This window comes from Melanerpes formicivorus, unplaced genomic scaffold, assembly GCF_026170545.1.
Source record: "Melanerpes formicivorus ecotype bairdi unplaced genomic scaffold, bMelFor1.0.p_v2 SCAF_110, whole genome shotgun sequence".
NCBI classification, from domain to species: domain Eukaryota; kingdom Metazoa; phylum Chordata; class Aves; order Piciformes; family Picidae; genus Melanerpes; species Melanerpes formicivorus.
The window spans coordinates 1320539-1346854 of record NW_027142462.1 but is presented as its reverse complement, the minus strand read 5'-3'; the positions used below and the strand labels follow the sequence as shown (position 1 = coordinate 1346854).

The following is a 26316-nucleotide window of genomic DNA, read 5'->3' as shown; positions in this document are numbered from 1 at the left end:
AAATATGGGCACAATGGATATATCCCTCACTCTGCAAGGCAGTGCTTGAACTGTTGCTAATATATTTTTATATACTGAGATGTGTGGTTGCTATGGCAAGTGGCACTTGTATTTGGAACTGCCCTAATACATATTTTTGCCCTAAGAAGGCAACTTAGCTACAAAAGTAAGGTAGACTTGGATATACTCCAGTGCTTAATTAAAAAAAAAAAAAGGTTTTTTTACCTGTCAAGGCACTTTCACCACCTACTCAGCATGCATATTTTATATCATGTTGCTGACTTTCTTTGGCTTCCTATGCCAATCCATTTGCCTCAGGTTTGGGTTTTTTTAACTCATGAGTGGGATCCAGCTGCTTCAATGTTTGGTGTTGTGTGACTTAACTTGCAAGTGCATGAGTCTTCTATTGGAACCAGCCCATGATGATCACAGAGCAAATGACTTTTTTCAGATGGCATCCTATTTCCCTGCACTTGGTATTCCTATATGCCCACAATACTGCAGGTGTTTTGTGTAAAATTAGGTCATAAATAAAGCCTGTGAAGCATCTCTTTAATAGTGATACCATAAAGTTCTCTGGTTATTGCTTCTCAGTGGTTTCAAAATCAAATTTGGTTTCTATATAAATAAAATGGTGTGAGATTTTTACCTAATTAGCAGCCCTCCCTTGAAATATGACAGTCAAGCACTTTATTTCTAGCTTGGGGATTATTTCCTACTCTGAATGAATTGCATTACAGGCACAATACAGAAACAACTGAGCTAGTTCAAAATGGAACTGGGGGAGTCAGTAGATGGCATAAGGAGGCCTGCACACAGCATGTTGATGAGACTTTACATATTCATCCCATTGCTTCCAGCTGGTGTGATGAGCCAACTAACTGAGTAACCTCATGAGGGAGACAGCCAGAAAATGATTAGCTGTGTATAGATGTACTACAGATCACCTGAGATAACTTGGGTGAACTGGGAAGAGCAGGCATGAATGCTATGAAATATGATATCAGCATAAAAATTGAAAGAGTGCAATTGCATTCTAGGATTTGGCAGGTGGCCACCCAGGTGTGTTATATGACCTTAAGGATCTCCTGCATGGTTGGTTTGCTGTTATAACCCCAAATAATATTTCCATCTATGCCTGAAAAGGCAAACACAACCTCTTCACTCCAATAAAACCTTACCATATACCTCTGTAAGATCAAAACTGGATTACCAACTGGATTACTGTAATTCACTCTATCTGGAGTGACCTATTGATTCACTTGGAAAGTGGAGTAAGCATGGAATATAAACTCTGCTTCACTGCTTACTAAGCTGTATGCTATGCCAAGTACACATTACACATTCATTGAGATCTAGTGTACCTATAGATAAGCAGCAAACCTTTTATCAAGAACTACTTCAAGGTTTAGCCATTTTACTGCAAAGAATATTGCCATGTAACTCTTTGTCTTCTGATTTAACAGCCCTGGATTTGTTGATGTTACAGATGGACAGGACATACTCTTAAGCTCTTGCAAAAGGACTTTGACTCATTGCCTCTGAATTTTACTGGCTCTATCAAAACATGCTTTATCTAAATAGACTAAAATCATAAGTGACTTAGATCACTGTCTTGGGCCATCCTATTCTATAAAATATTTATTATGTGACCAATCTGTGCTACCTGCAAAAGTCATACTGCATTCTACTAGTAAAAACACTGGATGCTGCAAGACCTGTTACTGGTATGAACAGAAAGATATGGTTACATAAAGGAGCACAGTTGTGTGGAAACATACTGTTTTGAGGGTGAATCCCTTCATTTGGATATTTTAATTTCAAACCAGCCTCTATCAATCACCATTTTGGGTTGCTAAATTTCAGTTATTTAATATTGTAATTGTAGTTTCTTGTCCTTGCCAGTGATCTTTCAATTTACATATTTGATCTATATATTCAGATTTGTTTTAAAAATTATTTTTAGCAGTCAAAACTGTTAGTTTTCTACCTTGGGAGAAAATTCTGTAGTATTTTCACAAGCTCCCAGCACATTTACTTTTCCAACATTTTATCTGATGCCTTATTATATGCTCTCTGGTACTTTGATATAACTGGACTATATCTATCTATCTATCTATCTATCTATTTTTTTTTTTCCCCCCAAAATCACAAGATACCTGTCCCTCCAAAATTTGATTTTTCTAGTAAATCCTCCATTATTCACACTAGAGGGATCATTGCTTGCTTTCCATTTCACTGAATCTGTAGGCTAAGATCCCTGGATACAGCCTTCTTCTACAGATGATGTTTTAAAAATTTTTGTTTGTTTGCTTGCTTGTCTTTTTACAGGAGTCAGAGATCTTTGAGATAACCCCAGCCACAGCAGGGCGAGGGGAGGGCTGGATGGCAGTGCCATACCAATTGAACCAGTTATTCCTGTGGAGATGTGGGTCAAGAGGTGCAGAATGGTGATAAAATATCTTTATTGCCTCTAGGACCCAAGCTGGCAGCTTCCCATGGTGCAGCACAGTGCTGGGTGGCAGAGGTACACCAGCTCACACAAAGCCGGCTTCTGACTTTTTAGTCTGTGTTACTGCAGAGTACAGAGCTGACCTATGACATGTTTTTAATTGTAAAGTTCAAAACGGAAGGGAAAAGAGCAGCAATACCTCCTTGAGCAATCAGTAACCATTAGAGAATTTGCATTAAGGAGAGGGGAAAACAGACCTGAAAAAGATGGCAGGTTGCCACTAGGTTACACGTGAGCAGTAAGAACAAGTAGATCCACAGGGATAAAAGTTGCTGCAGGATGAAGTCTTGTCCTAGAAAGACTCAGATGAGAGCCTCAGGGGTACATCCCTCTTCTGCAGTATGCAGCTTTCAGGCATATTTTCATTTCGATAAAGTATCATGGAAATGAACTGGAAATTAGCCAGTCTCCTTCCATCTTCTCAGCATTCCCTGTTTTATAGTACAACAAAGCATGTGAACTCACAAGGAAGACAACTCTTCTGTTTCTTGTTTTTCACTTCCTGGAAGTTATAAGCCTTCTGATGGCCGCAGGTGCACCACGGTTCCCAGAGGGCAGTGACCGCAGCCACCACTTGGGAACATGCACCATGATGCCCATCTTGCCTACAGAAATCAGGGTCATCCTAGTGTGTTGAGACAAAACCTTCTGATGCAGTTGTAATGAGTAACTATGAATTCTGGGATTCAAGACTGAAGCCTACTGACAAGATGATGATGCATAGCTTTGGCCTTAAGTGGTATCTATGGCTAGGGCTGTCCATGATGCAAAGTTTATCACTGTCAAAAGAAAGAGAGAAAACAGGCTCTGTCCATTTTAAACAGTTAATTGTAGAGGTTGTTCTCTGCTGAATGGAGGTACAGACATGGGTTATTAAAAACTTTCTCTCCTGGTTGCTCAAAACCTCTCTGCTTCAGCTGCAAAGTTTTCAGTCTGCAAGTCTGAAAAACTCTGCTATATGCATATGTGCTGCACCTATATGATGCAAATAAATCTGTACTTTTATCACATGAAAACATTCAGAGGCAGACTTCTCAGATGCTCCAAATGCTTTTGGTTTAACATAGTCTCTTGGACAAAAATAATGCTCCAGCATAGCCATGGTACATCACAAATCAAGAGCTACTATTAATGCTACAGCAGTGATGTCCTGGACAATATAATTTAGCTTTTATTAACACAACTTAATTTTGTAGGAGGGGGCACATTAAATACACATTTTCTTTGGAAAAAAAAGTCCAAGAAATAGCAGATTTTTTTGACCTGAAATAAATCCTATTTATCCACACTAGTTCACTTTGTGTTCAGTTCAAGTGCAATTTAATGGGAAAATTCCCCAGTTTTCATTAGTAATAGTCATTCCACCTGGACACATCACTTTATGCAATCTCTATAACAACAACTAGGAAATCTAGATAATCTAAAGTCCTACTAACAAGGTAGCACTAGCATTAGATTTCTAACATTCCATGACAGGTGGCACAGAAAAGAAATGTATTTGTTTAAAATTTGATTTGCACCAGTTTCCCTCTGCACAAATCAGTTAAGGTCCATAAGGGAGAAATTATGTGGGTTTTATTTTAACGGGATTCATAATCCATGAATAAATTACTGCCTTGTAATGGTGTAAGAAATAAATCTAATTCTGTGTCAACCTGCTGCTCTCTGCCCACATAGAGCCCCCCAGTGAAGTCAAAGGCTACTCACAGAAATGCAGAAGAGCAGCTGAGCACCCCTGTGCTTCAGAGAAACAATAATAAGAAAATCTTGTTGAATTTCTTGAGGTGTGTGGTAAATAACAGCACACAGTGCTTCTTTTCTTGGGGGAATATGACAGAATTCAAACTTACCTTGCCCCAGCAGAGAGATAATTGCTATAATTCATAGGAGAGACTTATTTCCATTTTTCATTACTGGTGCAAAACTTTATAAACTGTGTTGAAGGGAATGGATGCTTTTACTTCCTGAGGCTGCATGTGTAATCATTTTCATTCAAACAACCAATTGAACCAACCTATACTGGTCATTACATTTCTTGTCTTCTTCCTGTCATTTTGTAGTTTGATTTCTTCATCAACTTGCTCCTAGTTTTACACGCTCTTCAGTTTCTCTGTCTGGAGGCATACAGCAAGTAGACTCATTGGCAATGATCAATTAGCACAGTTTCTACAGGTTCCTTTTAGAATAGCCTAGCCAATATCGAACATTGATCCTGCATAATTTATGTTTAAGCTTTGCAAAAAGAATACTTTCACACTAGGAATGACATTGAACTATGTCCTATTTTAAGATAAACCTATTTATTTTCCCCATGCCCTTGCCACATTTGCTGATCAAAGGCACTTACATCTAAATGAGTTTTGTTTCTTACAGATGCTTTGCCTGTCTTCTTTTATTCTACAGTACAGCTGCTCACGAAGCTGAATTTCTAACTTAGCTACTCTATGCAAAACTACAGCCTGTGATGGGAAAAAAAAAGGGTTATAACCACACTACAGGTTCAAGAGGAAGGCACAGTTATGTCAAAAGAATTATGCAAATGAAAAATAATAGGTTACATCATTAAACTCCAGGGCAACTTTACCATTGAGACTGTAAGTTCTTTAAGATTTGTCTGAAAATATGTAAGCAGGCAAGCTGAAAGATGTTATTCAAACAGCAGAAATTGAGAAGAAATGCAAAGCATCTCAGCAATCAGTACACTGCTTTCTGAGCAATCCATCTGCAAGTTTGTCTCTAACTGGGAGTGGCATTCTCCAGGACTCTTGCCTGGACTATGGAGACATACAGATGTGTTCCAGCTTCTGCAGTGCTGTGCATCAAAGTAAGGAGATGAGATACCCAGCTGTACTTTTTAAAGCTGAACATAGGAATGCAGTTCAGAATTAGCCCCAAACTGGAGCATTCTGTTTTTCTGAACCTTTGAAATCTGTAAAATACATCTGCAATTGTGCTTCAACCTGAGATAACAGATTATGTCAATTTACGATACTTCATTTGCTTATTTCTGTTTGTAGTCCTTACCAAAAGCAGACTAAAAAGAAACATAAAAGAATTACCTGCCTTACTCATATCACCCATCTGCTTTCCAAAGGCAATATAATTCAATGTCCAAAGGCTGGGATGGTCTGGATCTGAATTAATTACTGACTCAAGTTCTTGGTGCAAAACCTCTCTGTACAGTTCTTAGGTTAATAGATTCTTCATAGAATCATAGAATTGTTAGGGTTGGAAGGGGCCTCAAGGATCATCTAGTTCCAAGCCCTCTGCCATGGGCAGGGACACCTCACACTAGAGCAGGTTGCTCCCAGCCACATCCAGCCTGGCCTTAAAAACCTCCAGGGATGGGGCTTCTACCACCTCCCTGGGCAACCTGTGCCAGTGTCTCACCGCCCTCATGGGGAAAACCGTCTTCCTAACATCCAATCTGAGTCTACCAATTTCTATTTTTATTCCATTCCCTTTAGTCCTATCATTACCTGGCACCCTAAAATGTCCCTCACCAGCCTCCTTCAGATACTGGAAGGCCACAATAAGGTCTCCTTGGAGCCTTCTCTTTTCCAGACTGAACAGCCCCAACTCTCTCAGTTTGTCCTCACAGGAGAGGTTCTCCAGCCCTCTGATCATCTTTGTGGCCCTTTTCTGTGCATGTTCCAGCATGTCCAGATCCTTCCTTTAAAAGGGGCTCCAGAACCGGGCACAGTACTCCAGGTGGGGTCATTGTGCCCATAAAAAAAAGTAAGGAAAATGTCCCATGATTTTTTTCAGCACACAAAATGTTTGAATTCAATCAGGTGTGGGAGAAAAGATAGAGTCGCTTTTTATTTTATCTGACCCATCCTCTTTTTATGTTGACACGCTTCTTGGGTTCAATTATTTTCAGAATATATAACTTTCCTCACATTATCCCACAGATGGCTTCCAGCCCTTTAAGAAATGTACTATGAAAGGCAAATCTCTACAATGTTTACAATTTCTTTCAAGGTGGTTTTAGCAATTTTATCTCATTTCATTTTCCTACTTAGGAAAAGCTGGCAAAATATCAAAAGAAAAATGTGCAGATGAGTGCTCTTCATGGAAACTAGATGGATGCTTAGTACCTTCTCAAGCCAGGCTAACCTTGGGCATTCTGATTAGCTTGTTGAAATTCAAATGCATTTGATGCCTGTGGAATGTTTCAGGATTAGTACCTCTTCTGATGAAGAGCAAAGTTAGCTCAAGCTGCCTTGTGTGATGTACCCCAAAGAGTAAAAGCTGGTGATTGTGTCAGTATAAAGCACCTCTTGGCTTTCAATCTGTATTCATAAGTGTGCTACCCAAGGCTTGTGATTTTGACCTTCCTTCTCTGAATATGCAGTGCAGAGTGGCAGCTTACTCCCATGGTGGCAGCCAGCATGGCATGCTCCCGTTCAGTGTTGTAGGATATCTTTACCAGGCTGCAGCACTGCTATCCCTTATCATGTAGGCCAGTAGGCATAGGACATTAGGCACATACTTGCACTGGCCATATTGTTATGACCTTTTACATCCAAAGCCTACAAGTAAATGAAAAATTGCAGACAGGAAAAAAAATAAATGCTTTAGTGTTAGCCCTCTTTGGCTTCTGGGGATAGAAGGAGACAAGAGCATATTTTATGTTCCAAAGCAAAGGACTTGAGAGCTTTGATGTTCCCTGAATCTGTGTGAAAGCACACAGCCAGTTTCCAGAACTGAAATTCCTGACCACTGGATGTTCACAACACAAGGAAAACTTGTCAGGCCTCTCCATACTGTTCCACTCCTCCTGGTGCTTCAGGCCACCCTTGGTGGAAAATGCAATATCTTTCTCTGCATCACTTTCTTGATGGCTGTCACACTCCATGAAACAAGATTTTTCTTATGCTAGAATGGATCTCCACATTGGCCCATGAAAATCTTGTTGCCTTTCTGCTTCATGAATCACCACCTAGCCATAGACATGTCATGAAAAGACAGTGTAGGTTTCTGGAGGTTATAAGTGATGGCATATGAAAGGGAGTCAGGACTATTTGATTTTCTTACTCTGAGCTGACCCCCATAAAACTGAGAAGAAAATCTCTTTGACTAAGCAAATATGATATGGTAGTCACAAAAGGAATGTAGCAAACCATATTGAATATCAGAATATTTACAAAATAAACATGCCTTCTTTCTAAACCAGAAAAATACTTAAATATTGGCAGTAAAAAAATGTAACCACTTCTTCCTCTGCTTCATTTTCCTTCATTCCTTTATGCCAATATATTATGCCTATGATTTCTATCTGAGAGACCCTTTCCCTATTTACCTCTAGCTGAATTTCAGTTTGAGGTTTTAACAGGTGTCTAAAGATCTGTGGTTGCATTCTTTGCTCCATCTGGTTTCCGATAAAAGGCAAAGCTTGATTAACTTATCCTGATAAGTTACTATGGCAACTTCCAGCACTATAGCAAGAATGAAGCGTTCAAAGATATGCTCTTATTAGTGCCTGACCATGCAATTTAATCCATTAAAATTAAATGGTGAATTGTGCAAATGGAGGCTGACCCTTGGATTCCTTTCTGGAAGTTTGTCATTAACCTGGATAATAGAGTGAGTATTGCTTTCTTTGATAGAAATCACTTCAGCAAGCTGACAGCTAGCAGTATAAGGTCTCAAAATGAGATGACATTGCATTCAGAAGTGCAGTAAATCCTGAAGAGAACCTTAGTCTTGTCAATAATGCTATTTGTCACTATCAATAGTGAAAAATGACAAAATAAGGGCATGGCTATCTGAACAAGTGCAAATCAGGTTTGGATTTTCTAAGCATCAGTCAGTCTAGTGCTTCAAGTGGAATAATAAAAGTATGTGGGTCTAAACACAGATGTGTGGTCAATGTACAGCAGCTGAGTCCTTTCCTGATAAGTTCACTTGAATTTGCTGGAGAGCTTCCAGAGTGCATGAGGGCACATGCCAGGGGGCAAAGTCCAGAAACTTGATTGTGTCTACACACCAGCAAATTATGGCTCATATCCTGGATTGGGTGGGTAGCCTTGGTTATTTGGTCCAGGAGGCCAAAGTCAAATCTTTAGGTGGAAATGGAAATATCTCGGTCACGTCTTCTTTCTTACAGTGATGCCCTTCTAATCTCCTTTTTCTCTCTGATAAATCACATGCTGAGAGAGACAATAGTATTTTAGCATGGGGATGAGTGGCCTTGAAGTGATTATGGTGCCTTTGCCATGGGGAGACATTAAGGAACAAATGACATTGAAGAATATGTCCCTATATATCATTAACTATTTTCTAGATTTCTGAAAAAGTGTTTGCCAGCCGTGTTATTTCACATTTTAGCACAGAAATAAATCAGCATTACAACCTGTGGGAAATAGGATTTTTTAAAAGTGCTTTCACAACTAGCTTGAGAATTTGAGGGGTTTTGTCCCAGGAAATTATCAAGTCAGTTGGCAGCTGGTCACATTCCTGAGTGAGACGATGCACATTTCACAGGCAATACTTTTTCTCCAATCAACCTCTCTCCTATCTGCCTATATGCAGCTGATTTCATGATAAAGATTTTTAAAGGACTCAGCTTTGCCACACTGATTTTTATCAAGCAAGGGCTGACTTGATGAAAAGTAAAATGAAGCTGGGCTTCTCTCTCTCCAGGCAGAGAGGGGCTTAGTTCATCCTTTTTCATTTAACAACAAAGGTCTTTGCCTGGGTGAACTCTAGTTGGCCTAGGAATAAGAAACGAGGTGGGATTGAGACAGGAGCTGTCCTTTTCTTGCCCCCCCCAAACAATCTGGCTATTATAGTCTATGAGAGAGGAATTGCAGATGAAAATAGCCACGGTTTTCCAGTCCTATTCAAGTCTTTGTGAGTCCTGTACCCTCAGGTACAGCATCACTTCTGTACTACTCTCCCCTTGGAGGTGTAATGCGAACTGAATTGTCTGAGCATAAGCAACAAGAGGAAGACTGTGTTAACTTTCTCCTCTTTCACTTGTGAGGCAAGCAGGCTACCAATTCATACTTTGTTAACTTGGATATTACAAAGATCACGATTTACAGAAACAGATGATAAATTTTTCTGGATCGCTCCAACCCTTTAGTGCAAATGGATGGTTAGAAAATCATACAGAGACAATGAGCAATGACTGGGAACCCTTAATCTTCTACTCCACAAGAAACAAACACCTGAAAGAAAGATCCCATTAAGGTGTTCAAGACAGGAATATATTTTTAATACATGTTCAATGCCTAGAATAGAGTGACCCCTTGTTGCCAGAAAAAATGAAGAAGAAATTCCGTCAAGCTGCATGATAGCGATTGCACAGGCTGTTCAGGTTTATAGACCCTGAGCTCCATAAGACAGTGTGAGGATGAAATTCATCTCACAGCATGTCAGTGTCCATGTTTGAGCTATGAACTCTTTTTCTGCAGTCAATGGTGAGAAACACAAACCGAAAGATGGAAGTTCATCTTCATCTAGTAAAGGTTTTTAAAATAGCCCTGAAAGCACCTATTGCAGATGACTTTAACAAAGGATGCATTATTTGGCTAACTCAAGGGTTATATACTTCCATTTGGTCATCTGGATTTAATCTGAATGAATGAATGAATGAATATCAGTTAAAGGGACTTTTATGTACCCATTATTTCTAAAATTATAAATGGTCCCTGATTTTTAAGCTCATTAACATTCCTCATGAGATCATGGAAAAGGATGTTTCTTTCAGGTTCATTTATTATGCAGGGATTTTTTTCTATAAGTGATTTTTTCTTTCTTTTTTCTCCCCCCCCCCCCTTCTGCAGAAGAAACACATTTCTAAAATTCCTGTTATTTCTGTACCTATACCACACTTCTAAGATATGAGCACTGTAGGTATGTTATACTAAAAAAAAGGCAATGTACTTCAAGCAATTAGCTTTTTAATTCAGTCACTGTAGCAGTTACTTAGGTAAGACAGTTATTATTATGCACTGAAAATTTTTATGGGCTGGAATGTCTAAGGAGGAAAACCAAATTTCATTCCAGACTGTTTTCATTTGGGTTACCATAAAGTATTTATGCTGTCCAAATAGGTAGTAGGAAAGCAAAATTCACAGCACTTTAAGGCAAAGGTAAATATTCTAGGGACTTGTAAGAGCTGCTTGTGTATCAGCAATGTGCTTTGCTGCTATTCAGATGAACGGCAATGTTAGTCACCTATCAGGTTCTGGATGTGTTGGTCTTGCCTGAATTTGAAAGCTCTCAGTGTGGGTGTTGATGTGTGGGCTGGGTGTCAGAGAACCCCACCACAGACAGTGGAGACCTGAAGTGGAATTCAGTTGGTTGCACACAGATATCTATTATCTTTGGAGGTCTTCCCTAGCTTCCACGTGACAGTATGGGTCTCTATATTAGATCCTGTACCATATCTGAGACTCTCATATGAAGGCCCTAGATGCTTTTCTCTGGACAGCTTATGGCCTCTTAGTCAATAAAATCTAGGGAGTTATTCAGTTGGACAGCTGCTTCATTTTGGTCTAATTTAGGATATTATAAGTAGCTCCTAAATCCTTCATTCAATACAGAAACAAATGAATCTAATGCCTTTTTGGAGTCCTCTGGAGCATCCAGAAGACTGAAGTTCTGTAATGCCTTTATATACATCTGTTAGCTCCTTGCAGATGCCTAGATATTTCAGGGCATCTCAGGTATTTGTGTTTCAGCAAGTGAATTCTTCCTGGTTTTGACTAGCTGTCCATTGTTATTATGGACAATTAACCAGTCCAGTTCTACAGAGCACCTATATTAGAGACATTGAATAAGACATGGAGAATCTATTTCTTATGTACCACAAATGACATACACATCACATGCATTCAGTGCAGAAGCAGCAAAACCTGAGAAAACCAATAAAGACACAAACATGGTGGTCATTTATGATTTCTACCATTAGACTGCAAAGCCACCAGAACATGATGAATTTGTGAGCATCTACACAGTACTCAGTGAGTACACTAAAGTCCTAAATTGCAATAGCCTCAGTCATGTTTACTTCAGTAGGGCTATTTGTGGAGAAGTCAAGTACTGACTGCTCAGCAGAGCTTAATCTAACTCTGCTCTATCCCCCTGTAAGCTAAATATCTTGTCAAGCATAAAGTTCTTTATAGTTGACAGAGAAGCATTGACACTTTCAGGAAACTTTTAATGCAATTTCTGGCAGATGTTTACATTAGACTGGAATTATGCTCTGAATTATGCCTGTTTTCTTAACCATCTCTAGAGGGACTCCATACTAGTTACTTGAGTTGTCTTTTACTGTGTACTTCTATACATGCTAGTGTCCAGAGTGGGATCTATTTGTCAAGGGTCAGGGCTGAGCTGGCTGCTAAACAAGTGACCCTCTTTGTCCTTTCTGAAAGGGGAAGAGAAAGTGAATAAGGGATAGAGACTTACTTACTTTAATAATAGTAATAAAATAAGGTATCTATGGATATATACAAACTCAACCCCCCAACGGTGTTTAGTCACCATCACCTCTGATGCCACTGTAGAAGTCCCAGACTATACTCAGTGGCAGATGGGAATTGGAGCTGGATTCTGGAATTGGATTCAGGAATACATGGATTTGGACTAAAGGCAGAATGGACACCAGCCATTGAAGAGAAGATATTGACCCTTGTGAATCCTTAGCTTTATACTAAATATGGTGTATATGGAATACCTTGTTGGTCAGTTTAGGGTCACCAGAGCTGTCTCATCCTTCCTGCAGGTGTGGCCTTTTACTCTGCACCTCAAGGTAGTACACAAGATTTAGTAGTAGTCTTGGTAATAACTAGAAACATGGAGTGTCTGCTAGAAACAGACACTGTTTATATAAACATGCCATTAGTTTCAGAAAGTGCAGTTACTTAGAAGAGATTAAGATGAAACGTAAAATCACCCATCAGAATTAATTTTGTTCTAACTCAAACCAGGACTCTGCTGGATCATAGATTCATAAAATCATTAATGTTGGAAAAGCATCCAAGATCACTGAGTCCAACTGTTAGCACTGCCAAATCTATTTCTAAGCCATGTTCCAATGTGCAACAGCTACGTGTTTTTTGAATGCTTCCAGGGATGGCGATTCCATCACTTCCCCGGGCAGCCTGTTCAATGCTGACCACTCTTTCAGTGAAGAAATTTTTCCTGATTACCAAACTAAACCTTCCCTGGTGCAGCTTCAGGCCATTTCCTACAATCTTTTTTGCTTGTTACCTGGGAGAACAGACTAACTCCCACCTTGCTATGACCCCCTTTCAAGTAGTTGTACAGAGAGATAAGGTCTCCCCTTAGCTTCCTGTTCTCCATACTTACCAACCCCAGTTTCTTCAGCTTCTACTCTGCCTTTTTGTGCTCTAGACCATTCACTCTCTTTGTTGCCCCTCTTTGAACTCACTTCAGCAACTCAGTGTCTTGTAGTGTGGGTTGCAAAGCTGAACTCAGTATTTGAGGTATGGCCACACCTCTGCCAAGTACAAGGGGAAAATCACTTCCTTAGTCCTCCTAGCCACACTATTTCTGACATATCTGATATCATCTTGCAGGTGTTCCACAATAACTAAGTATCAGGAATCAGGAATAACTAGGGCCTACAGCCATAGGACCTAAAAAGGGCTGTTGGGTCTGCCTATGTATGCATGGACTTAGACTTATTCTTAGTTAGTGACGGATAAAATTAGATATGATGAATCTTTTCCTTTCCTCTTCCCCAGTATTATCAAATGTTTTGACTTTGCCAGCAATGAGTATCTGTAACCAGCCACTAAAGCTTTGCTGTAATAGAAACATCCCATATTGCTATCCCAATAACCTAGATTCATACATTGGTATCTTTGGTGGATGGGATATAAAAGCAGGTGGAAAATATAAGAAATCTTTCCTAATGTAGAATATTTCGTTTTGACTGAACAAAGTTCACAAAAAGGTCACTATTTGTATGAAGGTAATCCTTTTCAGTCTTTGTATTTTACCTCCCTTCTAACCACTGGGGATACACGTAAAAGTCCATAAAGTGTCAATTTCTGTCTATTGCAACCAAAGAAAAATATATGAGATGTTTGGCTTGGGAAATCAGTTTTCAGTCTGCTGTAACCTACTATTTGTTATAAGTGGAGTCTAGCATTGAACACTCCTGTTATGAGTTCACAATATACTTGTGTGCTGCAGTCTTGCAAAATGAAAATAGCTGCAATAGGCTGGAGAAAACTGATTGCTGATAAAGTATAACACCTATATTTCTTTGGAGAGTGAGAATCATTACTTGCAATTAATTCAGAAATTACCAAAGCTTAATGTCTCTGTTGGTATCCATGCTTGTGCGCAAATAACTTCAGTGCTGAAAAGACGTTTTATGATCTGTAGCCACTTGCACCAAAGAACCTTCTAAATTTCTAGCAGTAATTGAACTGGTGATATATTACAAAATCCATTTTTTTTTTTGAATCTTAGGACTTGTTGGTTGTAGTCATATTAACAATGCAAGAATTCATCACAGTGCAACACCTTCCAGGCAGACAGTCACTCATCATTGTTACTGTCATGTTACTTGGAAGCATCTAATAGAGCATGGTTTATGCACTGCAAGCAGGGACAAAAACCCTGCTACCAATTTTAAAATAACATTTTTTTCTTCTAATATTGTGTCAAAAAGCTAAAAGGCAGAAGGTATTTATATAGTCACTATCTTTCTTTAGCATTAACAAGAACATTAAGAATTAAGTTTTCCTTCTGTACAGATTCATGCACAGACACGTGAAATGAAATGTGATCTATCTTTCAGCTGAAAGAGAAACGCTGATGTATTTTCTGCTTACATTAATCTTCCAGAGACTGATAATACAAAATTTTTGTATGCTGGAGAAAAACAACCCTGGTCTTTATTGAGCAGAGGCTAAAATATCATACAAAAGAAAGCGGATTTTAATCCAAATTTACAAGGGGGAATTGACACTGATTGAAACTTGTGCAGTTTCCTAATAACTATCTTTTATTTATTTGTTTGTTCTGGAGACTAGCCATCCCTCTACTTGGTGATACCATGACTATGAGTATGATTAGGAATATGATTGGACCGAAATCTGTTTTGCTCACATTTGATTCGTAGCACCTAATTTCAAAGCCCAGCACTGCCATTACATTTAGACATTACAAATGGAATATCAGAGCTAATCACCCAGATTCTCTTTATAATCAGTGGGGTGAAATGGGTAATTCAGATTCTTGTCATCTCCAAATTACTATCTTAAGCAAGGTCTGGAGGTGCCTAATTCTTTCCACTAATTGGTGAAGGAATAAGGTGATAACTCAGATTTTGATAGCAACATCAGAAACATGAAAAGCTAAGCAGAAAAAAATCTTTGATATGTCATAGACATGCAAACTTTAAGTCTAGCCAAGATCATGAATCACATAATTTCTCAATGTACAACTGAAGACTCATTACTATGCCATTTCTTTATCTTACTGGGTGCAGAAAAGTCTAGTAATCAGGAGTGGATTCTTCCTGCAGGTTTTGTATTCTCCGTATCTGTATTAGGGATTCATTATATCATTAATACACCTAAGACTTTTCTGGAAATGAGATGATGACTCTTAGTCGGTCTTCACACCCATCAGTTAAAAGGAAGTTATCATAGCATCAGTTAGGGTTGGAAGGGACCACAAGGATCATCTAGTTCCAACCCCCCTGCCATGGGCAGGGACACCCCACACTACATCAGGCTGCCCAGAGCCTCGTCCAGCCTGGTCTTAAACACCTCCAGGGACAGGGCCTCAACCACCTCCCTGGACAACACATTCCAGGGCTTCACCACTGTCATGGTGAAGAACCTCCTCCTTACATCCAGCCTGAATCTCCCCACCTCCAGCTTCATTCCATTCCCCCTAGTCCTATCACTACCTGAGATCCTGAGAAGTCCTTCCCCAGCCTTCCTGTAGAACCCCTTCAGATACCGGAAGGCCACAATTAGGTCACCTCGGAGCCTTCTCTTCTGCAGACTGAACAGCCCCAACTCCTTCAGTCTGTCCTCATAGGAGAGGTGCTCCAGCCCTCTGATCATCCTCGTGGCCCTTCTCTGGACATGTTCCAGCACCTCCATATCCCTCTTGTAATAGGGGCTCCAGAACTGGACACAGTACTCCAGGTGGGGTCTCACCAGAGCTGAGTAGAGGGGGAGGATCACCTCCCTCGACCTGCTGGCCACACTTCTCCTGATGCAGCCCAGGATCTGATTGGCTTTCTGGGCTGCAAGTGCACACTGAGAGCTCATGTTGAGCTTTTTGTCCACCAGCACCCCCAAGTCTCTCTCCTCAGGGCTGCTTTCCAGCCAGTCAGTGCCCAGCCTGGATTTGTGCCTGGGATTGCCTCGACCCAGATGCAGGACCCTGCACTTGGTCTTGTTGAACCTCATGAGGTTGTCATGGGGCCACTTCTCCAGCCTGTAAAGGTCCCTCTGGATGGCCTCCCTTCCCTCCAGTGTGTCTGCTGCACACACAACTTGGTGTCATCAGCAGAACTGTTGAGGCTGCGCTCAATGTGCATGTCACCGACAAAGATGTTAAACAAGGCTGGTCCCAGTACTGCTCCCTGAGGTACTTGACTTGTCAGTGGCCTCCACTGGGACATGGACCCATTGACAGCCACTCTTTGGGTGCGGCCATCAAGCCAGTTCCTTATCCATCTAGTGGTCCACCCATCAAACCCATGTGTCACCAGTTTGGAGACCAGGATGTGGTGCGGGACAGTGTCGAAGGCTTTGCTCAGGTCCAGGTAAATGACATCAGTTGCTCACCCCTCAGCTATTAATTTTGTCACCTGCTCATAGAAGGCAACCAGGTTGGTCAGGCAGGATTTGCCCTTGGCAAAGCCATGCTGGCTGTTCCCAATCACCTCTTCACTATTCTTCTGAGCCAGTTCAACTAGTACTGACAAGTACATTTTTAGAAAATGCCCAAGCAGGCACTGTGTTCGATGAGACAACACATACTCCTCAGGCAAGGCAGACATTGCATGGTAATCAAGGTAATCATGATAACTAAGGTAGAGACATATCTTTCCTATTGCAGTTTGAATACAGTCTTTCCTTGCTCTTACAAAGCAGGGTCTGAACAGCAGGCAGACCCATTCCACCTGAAGACAGAGGCAACCGCTATGATATGGCTCTTTCTTACTAACTGCCTCATACACATTAGGAATGCAATGCATCAGATACAGCAGTGTGCAGAACCATTCAGCTGGGGGATGGAATAATATCACTGTTTTTAAAAATGGGACTCTGACAGGTCTCCCAGGAGGGTTCTGACAGCCACCGTCATTCATCTGCCTTTGCCAACTGAAGCCGGTATAAACCATGAGGGAAAAAGTGATGGCACAGACTTAAACTTACTTAGATGCTGCTGTGGCACAGAAACTGAGAATAAACAAAACGTGACATGAAGCAAACACTTATTTTTTGAGAACCAATCAAATCCTAAATCTGACATCAAATGACCACGACAGATGTTGTAGAACATATTTATTCATTGTGTGTATTTTATCCAGACAGCTAATAAGAAACAGGACTCCGTTTAAACACACAAAACCTAAAGCTGGAGAAGTTGTACATTTTGTGTTTTGCAGGAGTTATTGGCTGATTAACATCACACAAAGGGAAATGGCACATCCAACAGCACAGCATCTAAGAGATGTGAGGGGTGTAGCCCGTGGGAAGTCAGTGGACTTCTGAAACACCTGCATGAGCCTGTCATTTTCACTCTTAAGAGTGTGACCAAAACCTGAGCTATGAAGTATTTTACAGGCTCTTTGTTATATCTTCCCCTATGGCCCTTGTGTGCAGAAGTTGTTTGAAAAATTAAACTCAATATTTGAAACCCTCCAAGTTTTATACCTACTGGATTTTATTCTAGGTCCCTTTGAGAAATAAAGTGTTGAGAATAAACATCCTGTCTTAGGAAAACTGTGCTATCACTACGTATATTTAACATTTCTATACTTTGGACCAAATGGATGCTAACAAAACTGAAGCATAAACTCCACTTTCAGATGTGCCCCAGAGGATTCCCTGAGAAATTCAGGTCAGTGCCTTCCCAGCATATTGCCCTGTTGATTTTAGTCTTTAACAGCAGACTAATTTTTCTCCCTTTTTATTCCCTCCTCACCCCCCCAACTTCATGTAGTCTCCAGGGCTGGGAAATAACTGTTCATAACAGATTTGTTAGGTTACTACTGATTATTTTTTTTTGGGGGGGGTAACAAAAATCAAATATCTAAACCAATATCTTCAAACATCTAAATATCTAAAAATATGACTGAATGGACACTTAAAAATATGTATCACTTGATTCCTAAAAAAAAAAAAAAAAAAAAAGAAAAAGTTTCAGGGTCTTATGCTCCTGGAAATGGGGAATTTATTTACTATTATTTAAAGGAAAGCAGAAGAGAATATAAACCACAATGTGTTCCTACAAAATTCACTATATATTCCCCTCCCCAAGGTAAAGAGCATAAAAGGTTTTCTTTTTCAGACTGGGTGCATGCTCATTCACTTATCTATGCAGCTGCTATACTGTACTTGAATGTAAATCACTTGCAAAATGCTACAGCCGATTTCCCAGTTGCCTGTCTCCATAGTATGCATGTGCATTATGTATTATATGGTTAATAGTGCATCAGCTCCCTTGTGGAAAATCAAGAAAGCTTCCATGTCCTCCTGAAAGAAAATGTGAAATTATTTCATACACGTCCAGCCAGGTCAGACTGCAGTATGTTCTCAGGAGAAATTCCAGGTGAATTAAGGCATCACTGTGCTGTACGATGATGTGCTGGATACAGAGGTACTTGAGGCAGCTCAAATGCAGGAGGTAGTATGGCTAGATCAGCATGGTGCTCTCTGTAGACTAATTAGTCCTGCTAAGAAGCAGGATATAATAGTCCATGCTAAGTGCTTTGAGGTACTTCACAAGTGAGAGGGTGCATATCTGCATGCTACTTTGTTCCTGCTGTGCTGAATTCTGCCAAGGAGGCTTTCTGCCTGAAAACAGGGACCTTTAACACTCACAAAAACTTATGAAGCTGGAAAACATAAGAGAATCTACTTTATCAGGCTCCCACAGAGAAGCCCAATGGTTTCTCTGCTGGACAGCAAGACAGGTACAATTCTAGGGAGAGAGCACAGCCTGAGGACTTGTTTCCATTGCTCCCATGCTATCTCAAGACATGGGACTTGGAGCTGAATGCCACCACAGTGGCATTTCTGTACATGAATACGTAGCGTCTGATACCATGGGGACACTTACACCAGCTTTTAACTCACTGAGGGAATACATATGGTCTTTCAAGGGGTGAGGCATCATCCTTGAAGTGGAGGAAAAATACTGGAAAGAACCAACATCTCTGTGAACTGAACGGGATTAAATTAGCCAGAATGCAAAGGTACAGAAAGCGCTGATAGCATTTTAGCCTACAAGACACACGCAAAGTAACGATGGTGAAGATGAAACTTAAAGAAGTGTTTTGCCTAATATTGCAAAAACAAATGGGAATGAAGGTGAAGAATAAGAATACCAAAGCTTACACCATGTTGCATTGTCCTCCAAATAGTCCTCTGGGTAGCAAGAGGGAAACAGATTTAGGGAGCAGAGAAACAAAACAAAACAAAATAAACCACAGGTTATACCAAACAGGTAACTACAGAGAAGATAATGAGTCTTTATAGTCAGTTGATTTTAAATGAGAAATGTAACATCATTCACGCTCTACAGAAGCAGCTGAGCTCAGAGGTTAAAATTATTTAATTTCTGACAGTATTTGTTTCACTGAACTTCAAGTGTAATTGCTGTATGCCTAGACTAAGGCTGTCAATTTTTTGCTCTTTGTAGTAGAGAGATACAGAATGATTTGTCTGAGCTGCTCAAATGCATACTTTAGGATAAGATCAGTTGTGCTTTAGAAGTATTTGTCCTCAATTCAGTTGCCTGAGGCTACATTAGATAACTGAATGAAGACCTTTACTTCTTTCCATTAACAGTAAAAACTACAGCCATCTAGACTTGAAATCTACATAACTGGTTCTAGGTATCTATATAGTGTCTAGGTCTCTATATTGAATCAGAAAAGTCCTTATTTTTACTTCTGTTACAGTCAGTAGAGAAATAGAGTGGAATTCAATTACCTAAATATAGACATAGAAAGTGATTTTAGTAGCTCTGAGGTATTCCATCTTCCAGTCAGTTCTGTAACTGTGCTTTCACATTTTGACATCTTGAAGACCATAGGCATCTCAATTAGCATTCAGTGACTATGTTTATGTATCTGAGTTCCAACCAGAGGGACCTGCAGAGAGCAGCCAAGTCCCAGTTCTGTTCTCTTGCTTGAATGCCACTTAGTAGCATTCTCTGGGCTGTTCTACCTGGAATTCTACTGCCGGTTGTCCAGGGGAGCATCCCAAATTACTGTCTGACCTGTCACCTTAATCAGATATCTTAAATACTTTGAGTCGTCTCAGTGTTACATATCTACACGTAGATATCTCAGCTGAGCCTTTCATTTCCCAGTGTATGAGAGGTGTCTGTGATAGATGGAGTTAATCACTCTCCAAAGACATATCTCTATTAACTTCAGAAAGAGCCTGACTTTTAAGCCCTATTCTATAAAGATCTGATTCAACTGCCTGAGCAGATATATCTTGAATTGCTTGAGGTGCTGCAGCATATTCAACCCAGCTCCCCATTGCTGCTCTGGAATTATATTGGTCTCCTCTAGTGCAGTGCCATATCTGCTGGTCCCATGATTCAGATGGTCCAGGATGTCTTAGATGGTGTTTTACATATATGCTTGGATGACTCTCTCAAGCTCTACATAACTTCCTGAAAACATCTTATGCATTTTAAACCAATGATATCAATGCATTTGATATATTTCTTATTTATTAAACGTAACTGGTTACAGATATGACAATAACAAAAGAAAACTGCTTTCCCTCCTCTTGGAATGGAATGGCTGGATGAATAACACAAGTTCAGGCAAAGAGCAACATCTCAGATGTGCTCAGTACTCAGTAATTTCAGTTTAGGTTTTTTTGAGGGCTGCTTTGTGCAACACACCTGATAAAATAGCTCAACTGAATAAAGTGTATAATGGGGATATGAAGAGGAGCTAAAAACCCCCAAAACTGGCTCTGATATGCTACATGTTTGTCTAACATTGAGATGCAGAGGAAATATTTTCTAAATTTGGATTCTTCTGAGAACATGATGTCAGAAGACAGATGAAAGCAGAATTGTTTGTCTCTTCTTTTGAGATTTACATTGCTGCACATTTGGACTTTGTGATGACAGTTTAAAGTGATCTGATAGTGTTTTATGAATACAAATTCCAGAACAGACTTCTAAAAGCATTAACATAACACTGAACAGTCAGCTGACTCACAAGGAAACATTTGTTTCTTATATTTGTAAAATCAAAAGAGGCTTTAACTGTTTGACACTACCATCAAAATAGTGATACTGCTGTATGTTTGTATCGAGAAAGTAATAAAAAATGGTCAGTGCACAGACTGGGAAAGTTCTGCTCCTTAAGTCCTGCTGGCAATGCAAGGGTTTGGAGTATCTGCATGAAGCTGGCCCTCCAGGCTCTGACTACAGCTAATGAAGTGAGATACATGACTCAGAGAAGGATTCAGCACATTAAATGCTAAGGATTCAAGGTAGGCAGGTTGAATGGTGTTCCTGTGGGGCAGGAGTGCTGTCTTTAGATTCTTTTTGATAAAATTACCCCAGTTGGTGTGAGTAGCAGCCAGTGACCTTTACTAAGTGCTGATAAGGGATTACAGCTCTGAAGCAAGCCTTTCTGCTCTAATCCACATAAACAGCCTTTCCTCACTCCACTGAGGTCAGTGGCCATCTCTAACTGGAGGGATTGTTATTCTCAACAAAAAAGACAGTAACACATGCATAGCTGCCATTTGGAGATGTATTTGATACCTATAGTCATCACTATGAGTATAAACAGTTATTTTTCAAAATATCACCAGCAGGAAAACCAGACAGATGTTTGGATTAAATACTTTTTAAGGTGAGAGCAGCAATGCTAACATTTTTTTTTTTTTTTTTCCCTGAAATAATGCAGAAACAAACCTAGTTAAATCATATGGAGACAAGCTCCCCTTTGAAAGTGATTAAGAGTTATAATGGATTATCTGCACTGGCAATTTTCATTATCTACAGCCTTAGAAGGCTGGAATATGTGACAACTCTGTGGTATTCAGGATGCTGCTCAGAATTTTGGAAGCTTATAGTTTAAAAAGGATATCAATGTGTTTAGGAGAATTCTCCTTTATGTCTTTTTTCATTACAAAAATGCTTAACTTGTTCTTATAAAACTAACCTAAGATGTACTGTGCTCTCAGCCTTCCTTTTTATGTTCTTACTCCCACTTGCTCTCTTTGCAACCTTTATCTTTGACAGGGCATGAATGAAATCCACAGGCTTTGGTGACCTTGGCTAGTTCTAGATTAAGATCCAGGCCTCTGCATTGAGTAATACACAAGGGCTAGTTCTCTAAACCTAAAGTGAAATGGTGAAATTAAGATCCCATCAAATATGGATTGAATATGTCAGCCAGATTTTTAGCCTAAGATGATATACTAGCTTATGAACCTGCTGTGGTTGAAAACCTGTCTACAAGGGAGGTAAACATCTTTTCCACTTCTCCTGTTAGGATAACAGAGCTTCACTATTTCCAGAAGAGCAGAGAGCTAACAAATGTTCCTTTTTGCTGGAGGGTAATCTCTTGTCTTGACTAGAAATGTCACATTATTTTCCAACTCAGTTGATATGAAGTTTGACAGAATGCAGTAGATATAATACAGGATAGATAGAAGTGAGTGGAAAGACTTGCTGACTAGAAGACTACTGTACCCATCTAAGGAATTTGATGAATGATGATGTCAAGAAGATACCCAAGTCCTTATCTGTACTAGTATATTTTGAGTTCCTAGTCAGTGATTTAAGCTGCTTAACAGAGAAACCTGTAGACATTTTAGGCTTGTGATTATAACCATAGCAAGACATTTTGGTGCTCTAATGCAGCTAGCACTTGCCTGGCACCTGACAGGAGTGCAGCTCACCAAAACCTCACATCCCTAGTTAATGGTAGTTGTTTTCAGATGGTTACTCCTCTCCCCTTGCTCTTGCTACAGCCTTGAGCACAACAGTCTTCAACAAGACAGACCAAATACTGTGCAAATGTTCATCAATAAGCTTGGCAAGCAGGCAGTATGAGATGCAGTCTGTCTTGATTCAGGTGCTTTACAACTCTTTAATTTCGCTCATTGGCTTTGCCTTGAGATGATTGCCGAAACAGTATTAATGGCTATAATAATTAGCCCACTATAAATCTATAGATGTATAAATAGCAGTGACATCAAAGTCTGAAATGTGAATCCAATGACTGGAAGTAAAGAAAATAATCTGATGTTAAGTCTTGTTTTCAAAATGATTGAATAAACAAAGTGAGATTAATGATCACTGAATTTTTAGCTGATAAAACTAAATTTTTAGACAAATGCAGTGGAAGAACTTAATGTGGCTTTTTCAATTGTGTATGTTAAAGCTCTAACTGAAAAAAATATCTTAATGCATAAAAGCATTTTTGAAATAAAGTTTTAATTGTTTTAAAATAAAAAAAATAATAAATGGCTGCAGATCACTTTTCAAAGAAAGGTTATACTGCAAAGTGCCTGCTGTGGCTTCCTGGCTTCCTGGCTTCTTCCCAGCAAGAGCATATTCACTTCTAACATTTCTAATATATACGAACTGTGTCTGTTCTCCTGAAATGCAGTTCTGTACCACTTCCAGTGGAGAAAGAAAGGTTTACTGAATGCTGGAACAGCTGGTACAGAAACTATATAGAGTGATTATGAAATAGTTAACCCCCCCCCAAAAGTAATGAGATTACCACTCTATATTACCAAGCCATTTCTACTAGTTAAGGAATTGAATATATTTGCCTTACCAGCCTATCCAAACTGGTACCAGCAGCAGTTGTAGGTCGTTCCTCTGGGTTATATGGTTTAAACCGAGTATTGAAGTTTTCAGGGACAGAACGGGAAGATCTCAGGGCAGGTGCTGGTTTAGGTTGGCCACATCCTTGGAAAACCTGAAAAAGACATTGCAGGTTTTATGAAAAAAAACAACACCACCAAAACCCAAACCAAACAACAAAACTCTGGTATTTTATATTCTCTTTATTCTTTCTTTCATATATTTGAAACCAACTTTGATTGACATTTTGATAATAGTGAGTTGAGGAGCACTTGCCTGACATTGAAACTCAGGTTAATAATTAAACATTATTAATTACTCAACAAAAGTACAAAAACACAGAGGGACCTTAAAACTCCCTTAATTTAGGAAGATGATTATAGTAAGAAGTTAAAATCTGAAAACATTTTAACTGTTGTCTTTCCAGGAACAGAAATGAGCAAAAGGACATCCTTTGTGGTGGAAACTAGATGTTTTTGATTTTGTTAAAATGTGGTATTTACCCAGAATCACAGCTCCTTCATAATCCTTACCCACAGCTCTTCCTACCTGGTAATTTTGTTTGTAACCTCAGAGAAAAGGTCAGTGATGTAATAGCCCTAAACTGGATAACTTTCTTACTCCTTACCAGTGTCTCCATAGGAGTGGGATGAGGCATATGGAGTGGGCAATAGTGAGAAATATTTTCTGCTACTATATTTGTTTTCTAGGTATAAAAAAATAATGTTGAGTGTTATGAAATTTTTTCATATACTTCCATGTGGGAAAAAAAAAAAAAATCAGTGGCATGTATCTGGGGGATGCTAAAAGACACTTACAACTACTGGGTATTGAATATATATTTCAGAGGGATTCTCAAAAATGTTTCTTGTCTGAAAGGTAGAATATTCATGATAAATTTTTCAAGTGCTCTCATGAAGTAGGATTCTAGTGTTTGCCTTCATGCCAACATTTAAGTTCTGGAATCATCTTTTGTGTGTGTGTGTGCCCATTGTACTTTGACTGTTTCAACATTTTGCTTTCATTCAGAAGAAAAAACCCTTGAATGTCAGTATAAGCAGTAGGATATACTTTATAAAACCCTAATGCCAGACCTGTCTGAATGAGCTGTGTAAAGGTGAAAACTCCTATGCAAGTCCTGTGTTTTGTTTGTAGGATGAGGTTACTTGTTTCTGTGTGGCAAATAAGATAAAAAGCTCAGAAGCTATGTTGTGACCCAGTGATCAGGAAGACTCATCTTTCACTTCTAGAGTTTTAAATTTTTTGCCTTAAGTGTTCTGTCCTGAAGTAGCCATGGATGGCGTGACTTTTGTTGCCTTCAGGATACATCACAATTAGCTCCTAGTTAGGTTTTCCTGTATTAATTTAGAGGTCCCAAATGAGTCAAAAATTGCTGAAAGAAAATTATTCATACTAATTTTATGTCCAAACATCAGGATTGTTTTTGCTCAAACTCCAGCAAGTCACCTGTTGTATGGCCATTGGGATTTTTACTTTATGAGTGGAATACTGCTTGGTCTGATTTGAGAATATCTGTAAGATTCTTTTCAAGAGTTTCTCACCTCTGGTCTTGAGGACTGTGGGACAATACATTCATTTAATCAACCATGAAAGATAATTTTTAGCTTCTAATGCTTTAAATTTCTCAGTAGGAAAGAATCTTATTTTTCCTCTGTGAAGAAAATTCAACTAAAATTAGTATTTACAATTTATACATGACTGTGTATGATACTACATATTTTAAAGGGCCAAATGTATATGTGGGGATATCAGTCATGCTTAGAAAAGTTTACTTGTATTTCTTCTGACTGAAGAGATGCTATATGCCAAAACCATAACTGTTTATTTAGTTATATATGAAATCACATCTAGCCAATTAAACAATCAGGTATTTCCTTACAAACACAAGTAACAATTATCCAAAACATTGCAACCTGACCCTCAGGGGAAAAGCGAGAGCACTGAGTCTTCTCCTTAAATTCCAGTGTGTGATTGTTAGACTACATGGTTTTTACCATGTTGAATAACTGTGACTCTACACAATATATATTTCATCCTTCTTATGACATGTTGAAAAAACACAGCATTGTCTTTGTGGCATTTAGTTTTATGCAAATAGTTATAGCAAGTAGCTTTATATGAACAAATCTACGTACAGCCAGACAGTAACAGAGATGGACATTAGATAGCACTTTTTACATCACAGATGAAATAATTTACATCTGAAATGGCTTGGCAGAAATGCAGCAAGGATACAATATTCAGTAACTAAATTTTAAATGCAAAAGAGACATTTGCTAGTTTGTATCAAAGTATTAACTGACAAAACAGAAAATGTAAGGGTGATATCTGAGATTAACAAATGCTTCCTATGAAGAAACACATGAAATAGTTTCTTCACAATGCTCTGAGAGATACTGAATGATTCCTGAGAAAATATTTGGATGTTTCATTACACATGCTGTGAATTTATAGCATAAATCCACCCTTTCAGCAAATCACATTTTACATAGAATTGGTGAAGTCTACTGCATCTGAATTTAGGGAAAGGATTCCATTTGAAATTAAGAAATGTCAGTTTAGGTGTGTGCATGTAGTTGTCTATATTTAAACTAAGCTCCCTTTATTTGCTCTCACATCAACACATATGGCAGTTTGTGATGGCCTGGGATATCTGAAACACCTATTAAGACTGTCTTAATACAAGATAGTTCTTCATGGAACTGCAGCCAAAGCTGAAATGGAATATC

General features: G+C 39.2%; 1 protein-coding gene across 1 annotated transcript in view; it reads right to left on the bottom strand.

Annotated features, from left to right (window-relative positions):
• The window catches only part of GPC6 (glypican 6), an 842052-nt gene that overhangs the window by 40605 nt on the left and 775131 nt on the right, over positions 1 to 26316 (bottom strand). Inside the window, exons 6-7 of the mRNA XM_068166885.1 lie at positions 23538 to 23681; positions 19099 to 19128 (exon numbers count right to left, since the gene is read on the bottom strand). Coding sequence (XP_068022986.1) covers positions 19099 to 19128; positions 23538 to 23681 — 174 coding nt within the window. The remainder of the gene's footprint in view (positions 1 to 19098; positions 19129 to 23537; positions 23682 to 26316) is intronic.